At 34.3% G+C, this 13,283-nt stretch overlaps 1 protein-coding gene across 1 annotated transcript in view; it reads right to left on the bottom strand.

Moving 5' to 3' along the window:
* L3MBTL4 (L3MBTL4, histone methyl-lysine binding protein) overlaps nucleotides 1-13,283 on the bottom strand; it is a 244,485-nt gene that overhangs the window by 93,685 nt on the left and 137,517 nt on the right. The window contains 1 exon segment of the mRNA XM_006920119.1: nucleotides 4,923-4,993. Coding sequence (XP_006920181.1) covers nucleotides 4,923-4,993 — 71 coding nt within the window.

A 13,283-nucleotide genomic window follows, 5' to 3' on the forward strand; every position in this document is an offset into this window, starting at 1 on the left:
TTCTGTTGTCTGAAAATCACAGACAACAGAAACATCTTATAAGCAGCCAGAGAAAATAAGATATACTCCGAGACCCATTCCTTCAAAGGAGACAGAAGAAAGCTACCGCTGACCACTCAGGGGAAACTATGATGGGGGTCAGAAGATAATGGGATGTCATTTTTAAAGCCAGAAACAACATTACCTGCCAATCCAGAGTTCCATAACAACCAAAAATATTCTTCAAGAGTTAAGGCAAAAGAATAGCATTTCTGGACAAACAAAAACTTTTTTAAAAACATAGAAGATACCACAAAAGAAATATAAAGGAAGAGGAAAAAATGATCCTACACAAAGATGTATATTATACTAGCTATACTATTTACTAAAAGAATATTAAAAATGCATAACCAACAAGCTAATATAGGGAAAATGACGTAAGAAATTCTTGGTTAATATAAATAAAGAAATATAGAAGTGAACAAAAACTGTTGAGAAAAATAGGAAACCATTTATTGAGATGATAGCTATAAACCCAACTTAAAAGAAATAGCATTATATATAAATGTATTAAATACTACAACTAAAGGCTACTATCATCAGACTGAATATCAAAGTAAATATCATGCCTTTTATAAGAGACGTGCTGAAATATAAGGACAGTAATGGCCACCTTGATTTATGTTGGGTAACTGGGAAAAGGAAGGCTTTTTAAATAAATGGTGCTAGATCAACTGAATATACATATAAAAAGTGAATCTTGACACCTATGTTTTACTGTATAAAAAATAATTTCCAGGCACACTGCATATCTAAATGTGAAAGAAACAATAAAGATTCTATAATAAAACATCAGAGTATCTTCATGAACATGCAATAAGCAAACTTTTTAAAGAACACTAAAAGTACTAACCAAAATAGAAAGGATCGATGAACTATATATTAAAATCTGAAATTTCTATTCATCTCAAGGCGCTATTAAGAGAGTAAAAAGGCAAATCAGAGACTGGAGAAGATATCTGCTATACATCTATCCAACAATGGACTCATTTACAGATATAAAGAACTCCTTTATAGTAATAAGAAAAAGATAACCTAAACGACAAATGGTAAAGATACTTCACAAAAGAGTTTATTCAAATAACAATAATTTACTGTGTTCAAGCTCATAGGCCTTAGGGAAATGAAAAATTAAAAGCATAAGTAAATACTACTGTAAACCCCAAAGAATGCCTAAAACTAAAGATATGGGTAAAAATTAACTGCTGGCAAGGATGCAAAGCACTTGCAATTATGAAACCTTGCTGGGAGGAACATAATGATACAATCGCTTTGTAAAAATATGACACTACCTCCTGAAATTGAACTTATGCAAACCCAATTACCCAGAAAGTCCACTCTTAGGTTTATATCCTACAGAAATGCATACGCATATCCACCAAATCACATACCGGAATGTTCCCAGTGGCACCACTGGTAAGAGGGCAAAACTGAAAACAACCCAAACTGAAAACAATGGATAAATAAATTGTGGAATCACCAGAAAACTGAATAATATGCAATAATGAGAATAAGCAAACCATAATTTGATTTGAATGGATCTCACAAACATAACATTAAGAAAATAAGTCAGACATAAAAGGGTATATACTATATGATTTCATTTATAAAATGTTCACAACTGGAACAAAGTAATTGATAGGAACAGAGATCAGAAGAGTGATTATCCTGGCAGATGGGGGTAACTGGACGGCATGAGGTGAACTTCTAGTCAGTTTCTAGTTCTTGACACAAGAGGTAACTAAATGAGTGTGATCTCTTGTGTATTTGGCTACAATTTTTACCTAAAAAAAATTATCTAGCAGGTGTATATGCACTGACTTAGAAAGGTACTCATGATATATCAGCAAGTGAAAAATAACAGGGAATTGTAGATCACTAAATATAGATAGTGTGATTCTATGTTGATAAAGAAAACAAAAAGGTGAATTATTATACCTAAAATAAATATATGAAGGTTTTATTAACAAAGTTGATCTCTTCTATTTTTTGCTTTATAAAATTTTTGCATTTTTAAGGAAGTGAGCATGTTACATATTTGAGTCCCAAAATAATCAATAGCAAAAAAGAAACAGTTTTCTAGCTGAACATTCCACAACACCAAAGGTGTCCCCTGGGGAGGTGCAATGAATTACACAAACCAGAGGAATCAACATCTGTCTGTCCTACCAAGTGGCTGAGTTTTTGCTACTCTGGTTCTAGAATTGTCAAAGGGGCAGAAGGGCAGATCACTGAGATGAGCAGGTCCTTTATACGTAATGGAAATGCACTTTCATTAGTCTCACTGAATTGGTGTTCAAAGAAGCAGATTTTGTGCAGATCTCTATGGAACACTCACTGAGGAAAGGTAAAGACCCAAAGGCCACTGTCAGATACCCAACTCAGTCCTAAAAAAGGAACATGTTATTCGCTAAACATGTCAACTCTATGTCCATACATTATTTACTTAACAAAAGGCACAAAAGATAACCTGCAAACCTTAGGTTAGTAGGACAAACTTCAACTTACTTCTGCCAATTTCACTACCAAACAGCCTTTTAGATAATCATATTTTCCTCAATCATTGTATATCATTGTAAACTAATTAAATTTTCTGTCATCCAGTCTTATTTTTATACATTATTATGGGAAAGGAAAAAATATTGTATCTTTAAGAAGTATACTTGAAAATAATGAGTAGCCTTTAAAAGATTTATTTTATCTGCCAAGCATATTTACCATGAATAAAATGGTTTAGACAATAAAGATGTTTCCAAGTAAAAATTGAAAACATGCTCCAGATATGAAAAAGAGAAGCTGCCTGTGTTTTTGTATACATGTGTACAAAATCTCTAAAAATCAAAGGTATACTATTTTTCTCTCATGGGAAAAATGAAGAACAAATTTTAGCCCATTTTCCTTAAAAAACAAACAAACAAAAACAAAACAAAACAAAACAAAACAACTCCTAATGAATCAACAAGATATTTATTCGAATCTAGACCAAACAAACAAACAAACAAAGGGAAAGCTTTAGAAATTATGCTCAGATTTATAGGCTTACACAAAAGGAAAATAGTAAATAATCATTTAATACCACCATGGTAACATACTTATTCTCATTATTTTATCTCTACCAAGTTAAAAGTAGAGAAAATGAGCTAATTACAATAAGGAGGATTAGTCCAATATAAGGAAGAACCACTCTGTGTGGCAAAAGGCTAGAATAGAAAGCAGGTGCTAAATAAATCCTGTCTATTTGCATGGACTAGAACGGATCCCTGAAGGCATTTTCTCAACAAGAGAGTATTACGGACCCCTGGCAGCAAGCTGCGTGCTCTGCACCAGGCAGGGTGCTTCACTGCACACTATGTCATTTTTTCCCCGTACCTATGAACATAGACCTTTGCTGTGAAGAAATCAAAATATTTAAATTAAGCAGCACAGTAAATGCACAAATAAATAAATGCATATGCTTATAATCTTTTTATAAATGGTACAGAAAAGAACAAATGCATACTAAACAAGTTGAAAGAGATTTCATCTTTCACATTGTGCGAATACATGTTGCTAGTGATATTTTCTATTTTTATAAAGATGATCCTCATTACTACTTCTTTTACTATGTAAACTACAAAATTGTGTATCTGTTTTAACAGGAACATATTCATAATTACTCCACACAGATATTTTCAAAAGTGTCAAAATATGAATTAACACACTGACACTTTTTTGGGTTCCATATACCATTCCAAAACATGTTGTTTGCAGAATAAGGCTTAGTAAAGTGGATTAGAACATTTGTATGGGCAGTTTCTAAAATATCAGTTATTTATTTTATTTTATGTAAAGCGATGTTCAGATCCAGTTGTCACACAGTAATTCTCCTGGTTAGGGAGAAACGTGTGTAGACATACAATGAAACACAAATAACCAAACTGCCCTCCATTTTCTGAGGAAAAGATTCCTCCTTCCTTTGTAGTTTAGTTCTTCCAATCCCAAGCTGAGTTTAAGCCCTGCCTGAAATGAAGTTAGCTTTGCTCATAGAAGTCATAGCCCTTTTGTTCACTGACTGCCGAACTTACGCTTTTTCTCTTAAATAGAATGCTCGATTGTTTTGGAGATGAAGTGTAGTGCTACTAAATTGGACTAATTTGTTGCACTTTTGGCCAGGTCTGCAGAAAACTCACTAATTTTCTTTTTCTCTAGATGATAAACAGATCTCCCACCATGTTTTGGGAGATACAAACACATGTAACTTCTATGGCTAAAGATATAAGGATACTAATTACAAATTATGTTTTCATTTGAACAAATAATTGTTGCACTAAATTAACACAACCAAGGGAAAATTTATTCCTTAGCTTGCTACAATATAACCTCGAAATTATAGATGAGATTTTGTCTAAATTGAGCCTTAACAGGACAGAAACATAATGAAAACATGTAGTTCTTTTTCCTATATTCTTATTCCTCAGTTTTTAATAATGAAATTTTCCAAAAATCTTCTTGCCTATCTTACTATTGAGGTACATCTCCTGGTCCCCCAACTAAAAATGCAATGAGACACTTCTGGTTTCCCTCCCTGCCCTCTGCAGATGGTAGAAAGCGATTCTACTATTAAGATTTTACTTCCATAGGTTTAGATTTGTCCTATCATGAGTGAGAACCAAAGAGATTACAGAGTCCAGTTCTTCCACTTTAAAAATGAGAAATTTAAAGATTAGAGAAGTGAGGTGACAGAACTTATTATTTGTAGGGTTGGGACTAGAACACAAATCTTTGACTTCTAGGCAGCTTATTTCTACCATTCCCTAGTGGAATGGTAAAACCAACCAAATAAACAAAACATTCTTCACAATAAAAAGTATAGTCTGTGTTTTTGCTAGTGTTTTTGTTTTTACCTCTGAAGAGATTATCCAAGTCAATATCTTCTTTTCCTTTGATTTTCAAACACTTTGCCTGCTGTACAAGTCTGGGCAAAGAACAGAAATAAAATCTAGATTCATTATCCTGCGAGGTAGGAATAAATCATGACAGCAGCATACATTTAAATAGAAACCACAGGGTAAACAGTAGTGAATTAGCAGGTATTTTGCTGCACAGAACTTGTCAGAATTTTTTTCAATTTAAGATTTTAAAATATACACTTTTATTCAGAAACTCTAACTCTGAAAACTACAACTTAAAAGCCCCCACCCCTCATTCTGTTATACCATTCTAATATTTCTAAAACTCTCTAGAGAATAATCTCTTCAGATTCTGAGGAGGAGCTAATAGGGACAGTAGATGGGTAAATAATAATTCTACTGATAATTTTAGAGCTTATTTAATCAGAAGATTATATACATTGTGCCCAAACAAGTGGATAAAGTAATTTAGTTATATTGTTGAATGTCAAGGAATTAATTAACTTTTAAATGCTCCAGTATGCAGTAAGGACTAATTTTATAACTCGTTCATCATGGAACTTTATTAAAATGTGAGGCTCATAGTTTGTAATGAATCTGGTAGTTTCTAAAATAAAACTTTCCTGTGTTACGAATTACCTAGTAATTAATTTCAGGTAGACAGAATTTTAGTTGATTAATTTATCTGTAATATTTATTACTTTAATGAAAATTGTAATACCTTGCCTTGTAAATATATTTTCTGCTTGCATGTGGAGAGAAGCTCTCTCATTTTGTCCTCATAGACAAAGCTTTGAGTTAGGCATACAAGTGCTGTTTCAATTTCTGATTTAGATGAGGAAACAGATTCAGTTACTAAAACCTTACGAGGAAACCTAAGCAACCTGTTCATAATTTGAGGTAATTTTATCTATATATTCTATAAACACGTAAAAATACATTGTATGTACTAGTTAGGTTTTTTTTTTAACCATTAAGACTGTGTTTTCACCAAGAAACTGAGAAAGAATTTCTATTGAAACACATCTATGGACCTTAAAAAGAGGTCCTATATAGCTTCTGTGAAGCATATCAATGCCAGGTAGTTAATCACCTGTGGTGCAATGCAGAGACCAATACACTCAGTGTAGGAAAACCTGGCTCCATGTCCTAGCATCTGTGCCCTAGGTTTGTGACACAGAGAGCATATTTAAGCTCTAGAGGTCTCGGTTTCCCAATCTGCCAAATGGAGACAGTGCTTGCCTTACAGGATTTGTTCTGAACAATTAGTGAAATAATATGTTATAAAATAGTCTACAAACACTTAGATATCATGGACATACATAAAAATGTGTGGAATATTTTTTTATTAATTATGCATGTATAATTTTTATTATATTCTATATCATCAGGATTTATTTCCATTCTTGCAGGAAAAAATGGAAAGAGGGCTTAAACTTAAGCAGTAAGCATCCAGTGGAGAGAGTTAAGCAACACGTAATGCTGGAGGCACATGTGCACTGTGCAGTCATTTTGCAAAATATAAGGTGGAAAAAATTATAGCTCTGTGTACACATTTTTGGAAAACCTTGGGAATTTCCCCCCAACTTTAAAAATTTTATGAAACTAAGCTGATTTTCAAATGATCTTAAAGTATCCCTATGCAATATATGCTGGTGAAGATCTTGGTTCTATCTTTCAAAATTAAAAAATAGAAGCCAGTAAGCCTTATGTAACTTTGATAGAGATTTCAAACAGCAACTTAAGAACAAATCAAGTAAATTTATTGAGTGGCTTTTTTAAAAAAATGCCAGATGCAATTAATCACAGGTGTATTTTGGTATAGTTCTTGCTTTCAAAATTATTATATTACTAAGGAGATACACCAAACCCTGTAAACAGTTCAGATACAGTTACAGTTCCTGAGTGAGGTAGGTACCTTTCAATGACTCCCAGTCTCTTGATTTTATTTAACCTCATTTTATTCTCACAAAAACTCTGTAAAGTAGGTATAGGCCCCTTGTTATAAATAAAGAAATTGAGGCTCAGTGATATTAAACCACCTGCGCTTCTCAGTCACACAATGAGACAACAGTGGAGCCAGGACACAAACTCGAGCCTTTCAAACTCCCAATCCAGTTTCTTTCCACTCTACACATCATCTTCATGTAATGTAGGGTTTACTGAGCATTTACTGAAGAGATGTCACAAGCAGAGCAAAAGAAAAGGCGAGATAATAATAATAATGCACCTGGCAGCTGCAGGGAGGATATGGCTTGGCACTGGGCTAGTCAAGTTGTTCTGCAGAGGATGTAGCCGGGTCTGGTCTTGAAAGAATGGGGATGTGGATGACTGATGGGTTTGTAAAGGTCTAGGGAATTGGGCTGGAACAGAATGGGAATAAACAAAATGGGAGGGAGAAGTGTTTTGGGGACAGGAATAAGCTAATCAACATTTGGCTGAAGCATTTGTGCTGTGGAAGAAAAGGAAAGATCAAAAGTGGGCCTAAAAGTATGAGCTGGAGCCAAGCTGTAGAGAGCCTTGCAAGCTGTTCTCAAGTGTTTGGACTTTATCTTGATGGCAGTGAAAAAGCCACTGAAGTGTTGCATCTTGAAAGAACCTATTGCATATAGTCAGCTGAAATGTTTGGAGATGATTAGGCTACTAAGGTGCTAGAGATTCATATTTGTATTTTACCTAAAAATGTAATACAATTGAAATCTGCCAGTATTACTATTTTATCAATAATCCCTGAAGCCTGGTGCATACCTTTTACATAATTATCAGAGCTCCAGGTTCTCTAAATGATCTTAAAAAATTATTATTAATATTATTATTGTTGCTGCAGCAAGTGTCAAGCCACCTGTCTGTCTGTCTGTCTTGATTCATTCCATAGAGGAATGTACATGATTTAGAGGACTACTGCTCCTATTGCGGAGACCTGCCGCTGTCATCTGATAATCTCTGCTGCCCATTGGTTTTCCTCTTGCCTTTTCCTTAGGATTTTGCTGTTTTCAGTGAAATAAAGACCTGCATGTTCTCTGACCCTCTTTCTATGCTTCTACTACTTTAACAAGGCAAATTAATGGCTGACATTTCTGTGTTCAGTAAATGCTAGGCCCTGAACTAGATGCCTAACAGGAAGAAGATAATATGAATCTTATGTTTATGTGTTGAAAAAGAGAGGTTAAGTAGCTTGCCCAAAGCACACAGTAAGCAGAAAAGTCAAAGTAGAAGAGCCAGAATTTGAATTTAACTCAGGTCAGTTTAAATGTAGCTAGACATCTTCTAGAACAGGAGTTAGAAAACCATAGCTTAAAAGTCAATTCCTGACCATTGTCCGTTTTTGTAAATGAAGTTTTACCAGGACACAATCATGCTCATTCATTTATTTACTGTTCATAATTGTTTTCACACTAGTGGTCAAGCTGAATAATTGTAGATCTTATAACGGATGGCAGGACCTAATATACTTACTATACGGCCCTTTATAGAACAAGTTTGCTGACCCCTGTTCTAGAAGTAAAGGAAAAGATCCCCAAGGCCAAAAATCAACATACCACATGTGACTGTTTTACATTGCTATCTTTTCCCAAAATTGCTTTAATAAGGGTATTTAGTTATAATTTATAACAGGGCTTGAAAGGCAAATATTGGGCTCTTACTGACCTTTATTTTTAGACAAAATGTCCAAGTCCGATAAACATTTCTTTGAGCTTTTCCTACATGCATGTATTGTTGCCTTCAGCCAAGACGGTGTCTGCCACCAAGAGACTGATAATCTAACAGAAGATACAGCCGTGTGCACCACCAACTTTCACACAAAGTAGATTAAGAAGATGACTACAATACAGAAATGAAGAAATTGCTATGGGGTCACAAAGTAGGAGGGGATTTTCTGCTTAAAGATCGGAGAGATTAGAAAAAGCTTTCAGGAGATGAGTTTGAACTAAACCTCAAAACAAATTTTACTCAGGGAAGTGTAGAGAGGGACATAGCATAGACATGTGGAGAGTAGGGGGTGAGAAGCATTAGTAATGGGGCTTGATGTGTGATGAGATGAAATGTGCAGGCTGAGGTCAAATTATGAGGAATGCAAGAGCTTCCTCCAGATGTATGTATGTATGCTTGTGTGTATGTATGTGTGCATATGATAATATGCATATGATTTATAGTAAAACAAAATGAATCAAAGACACGTAAAACTCTGTCTAAAGAAGGATTGACACTTGCTGCAGCAATATTTAATTTGTAAATAAAAATTAAACTTTAAAAAATAGTACATTATAAAGTATCGAAAATTAATATACATATGAAAATGTTGATTGCAGCATTTTTATAAGAAATAACCTGAATACCTGTCAATAAGAAAATGAGTGGAATAAGTTATGTCCACATTATGGAATATGATAGTTACTAAAAATAATGCATTGATTCCATTTGTGTTGATATGGCAAATTATCCGACATATATTAAAATAAATTATCTATATATACACATTTATGTATATATATATTAGCTAATACCTTTTATCATCAGACTTCCTTGAGCCAGCACACCATGATTCACATGGCTGTCCATATGAGATAAAGCAAATTTCTTTTTTCTTTGTGGGTAGAATTAGTTGTCAATGTTTTTATAACATTTCCATATAAAAACAAAGTCCAAGAGCAGATTATTTTCCTCCTGGTCATAAATTCTGATTTCTTTACAGATGCCTTGTTCAGTCTACCATTATACACTTGGGATAAAATATGTATGTATTTTATTAAAGTCTCAGCATTTAATGTCAGGGTCCTTTAAAGATTCATTCCTATGTTAACCTTTCAGGAATGCAGCATCTTTCCCCATATTCGACTTGGTTATATCGTAATCTATCCAGAGTGATACAAGCTAACCTTCAGAGAAACTAACAAAAAATCAATATGATTCTTTTAAAAAAAGAGTGAATATATACCTGCATATCTGTATATATACATAAACACAGAAAAAAACGTAGAGACAGCGGCAGTCTAGTTCCATGGTTGACATCAAGACACTGCATCAAAGCTGAAGAGTCGGGAGTCAGAAATTATTTTTTAAAAATTTCCGTATTACTTGAATTATTGAAGTGGGAATTTTGTCATATTTTATTAACCTATAACTTATGCTGTTTGATTGGTCTGGGTATTATTAATGGTTTTAATTTTTTTCTTTATACTGATCTATATTTTGTAATTTTCCTATAATGCACAAGCATTGCTTTAGTTATGGGGAAAAAACATGTTAAATGTCCCAACTTTACTATTTACGATGAATGAGAAATATTTTAAAGCCAGTTTAATTTAAGTATGTAGATAAGAAAAAGTGCCCGCTGGTGCTTGGGCAACAGTGTTTTATTTTTCTGATGTGCAGGAGCACCAGTGTTTCCTTTATGCAAGGAACCATGAGCATTCCTGGCACAGACTGTTCTACAGTGTTTAATTACTGAGAGCCTGGACTGAGGCAAGATTCCAGAAGTCCACAGATCCATAATAAATTATAAAATGCCTTATGAGAATCAGCTCAGAAAAGTATTTTTAAAGATCTCTTTGAGGCATACGTTGGTTATTTTATAACATTTCGCCAAAACTTTAACTTTGTTTAGGAAACACAAGATAACAATGAGGGAACCAAAGGAACCAAGACAAGTGGACTCCAATGAGGTTTGCGTCCTTTTACTTCATCACAGTTTCTGTCTTTACCCCTTAACAGATCTTGACACGACTGATTTCATTTTCAATTTGCAAAATACTCAACAGAACCCTTTTTTTCCTAATGTCTTGGATCTGCTTATGGTCTCTGGGACATTAAGGTAGGTAATTGCTGAAAGTATTTTGAGTGTTATCTTTTCCCTTTTTTACTTCGTTCATGGCACTTAACACAATCTGTGATTTTCTCAATTAATTTATGGTTTACTTTTGTTTTATTCCTCCATTTTCTCTATCTGAAAATATGCTCCCTGTAGGGCTGGGACTGTTTTGTTCACCTCCAGATACCCAGCACCTAACTCACATTTGACAATATTAGAAGCTCCATACATATTTGCTGAATGAATCAACGTTGATGAAATGAGTGAATCAAAACAGGCCTACCACGAAGTCTGCAGGGACTAGAGCCGTCCTGCTTAAATACAAATCCTTGTCCTGCCACTTGATAACTTGGGGTGATTTTCTTATCACAAAGTGAAAGCTTAATAATATCTTGTTCACTGCTCTATAACTACGGTTTGGAATAATATCTTTCTAAGTAGCTGTTCAATGGACAAATGTTGAATGAATATGTCCAATCAAGACCTGGTTACGGTCAGGATCCTGAATTTAGCAAGGTGTGTCATTCAGGTATTCACATCCCATAAACCAATCTGTTCTGACTAAATCTTAATTCTAAGGTAGGAGGGGGTATGGAATAGTGAGCAGAGCAATGACCCGGAAGTCAGAGGGCTTGGTGTTACAACTAATGACAGTGTCGATAAGGGAAATGAATTCTTTGGCTTTGATATCCTTATTTCTATGTTGAAGAAGCTGGATTAAATAATTTTCGAGTCCATTCCCATCGTTAAGCTCCAGGATTGTCATCCTGGCTAGAGGTTTCTCAGAGACCAACAGAAAGTGGCGTGGGAAGGAGCTGGTATAAATGGCCTGAGGGTTTCCTGTCTTGCTACAATCCTCTACAGACTCAGAAGGAATCTGAGTGTCTTGGTGCTTTGATCACTGCTCAGTTGATTAAGAGGTCTAATGTAGTTCCTGATGCTGAGTAATATTTCAGACTAAATAAATGAAGGTCTAATTGCAAAGACGTGTGGTATATATACACAACTAGAACTGGCCCAACTGTAAGACTTCAAAATAAATGAGTTTTATAAAAATGGAAAAAAAAATATAGAACTATTATTTCAATAGTCTCCACTATGTGCCAGGTTAGTCACATAGTTATGTCTGTATGTATCTTATAATTATAAATCTACATTATATACTTATATTCAAAACCTAAGCCTTACATTTCATCTTCAGTTTACAAGTGAAGAAATTGAGATTCTAAGAAAAAAACTAATGTATATCTCTGAATCAATCAACTTAGATTTGCTAAGACCTATAATGTAAACAATAATGAGGAAAAAGCAAAAGGATAATGAAAACTGGTTCTTACCCTTTAGCGATGTCCAATCTTTGTGAGAAAATAAGGACACACAAGAAACAAGTATTAAAAAGGACATGCAGACACATATACACAAGCTACAGAGGTGTGATATAAGCTCAGAGGAGTGCTAAGAACAAGGAATGGGACTAGCTCTCATTTGCTCCATATCCCAGGGCCTAGCACAGTCCTTTGCACCTAATGGTTGCTCAAAATCTCTTTAATCTGTTGAGTGCCTACTAAGTGTCATTCGTTATATTAGGCATTAGAAGTTCAGAGACATGTAAAACATAATTCCTAACCTCAAGAAGCTCCTATGGGTTAGAAATGCTACAGAAGACTTCAAGACAGAGATGAGCCTTGGAGAAGAGAGAAGATTCAGGCAGGAATAAATGAGGTAAGAAGAAGGGGAATAAAGGCACTAGCACAAGAATGAAAACAATATTGCAGCTGATTACAGAGAGTGAATGGGATACTGGGTAGATTTTATCTCCCAAAGCAGAGAATTTATGTGGGAAGGAGAGAAAAGGCTGATGGATTAAAGAAAACCTATTTAATAACTTGGAAAGTTAATATGTGAAATAACTAAGTAGCACTATTTTAATTCTGAGAATGAACCTCACAGAAGGTATTTACGTTACAGCTAACTTGAGTAGTGGAAATAAACGAGTTGGTTCATGGCAATGCAATTTATTATAAGGATCATTAAGAAACAATTCCACCACATACCATTCTCTCTAATTACCGTAATTTTCTCCAGTCATTTTTATCGTCAATATGGGCCTTAGGGAAGTGCATAAAATTTATAATATGGCAGGCATTAGAAAAAACAAAGTGAGCTTTATTAGACATTTTCTTAGATTTTCTTAATAGTAATGACTGAATATGACAGGTATTTTAACTAATGGTGGTTTTACCAATTGTGTGAATTAGAATATATTAAATACTGCTTTGGGGAGGCAAAAGAAGTTATTAAAGAGTACTTAGGTGGGTTGAAAATGACAGAAAAGTATGTCCTACTCAGGCCTAGGGAAATCAGCTAATAGATAACATGAGGAGGTGGGGGGAGTTGCATTTCAAAGTAATTTTCTTTATGATAACTGTTTTAATGAATATAATTTTATTTCCTTGTTGCAGAATGAAGCCTTTAGTATATTATAGTGAAATGTGTTCAAGGTGGAAGATTTTGTATTATATACAATATAAATAAAAATAAATTAT

The sequence above is a fragment of the Pteropus alecto genome, unplaced genomic scaffold, assembly GCF_000325575.1.
Source record: "Pteropus alecto unplaced genomic scaffold, ASM32557v1 scaffold146, whole genome shotgun sequence".
Taxonomy (NCBI): domain Eukaryota; kingdom Metazoa; phylum Chordata; class Mammalia; order Chiroptera; family Pteropodidae; genus Pteropus; species Pteropus alecto.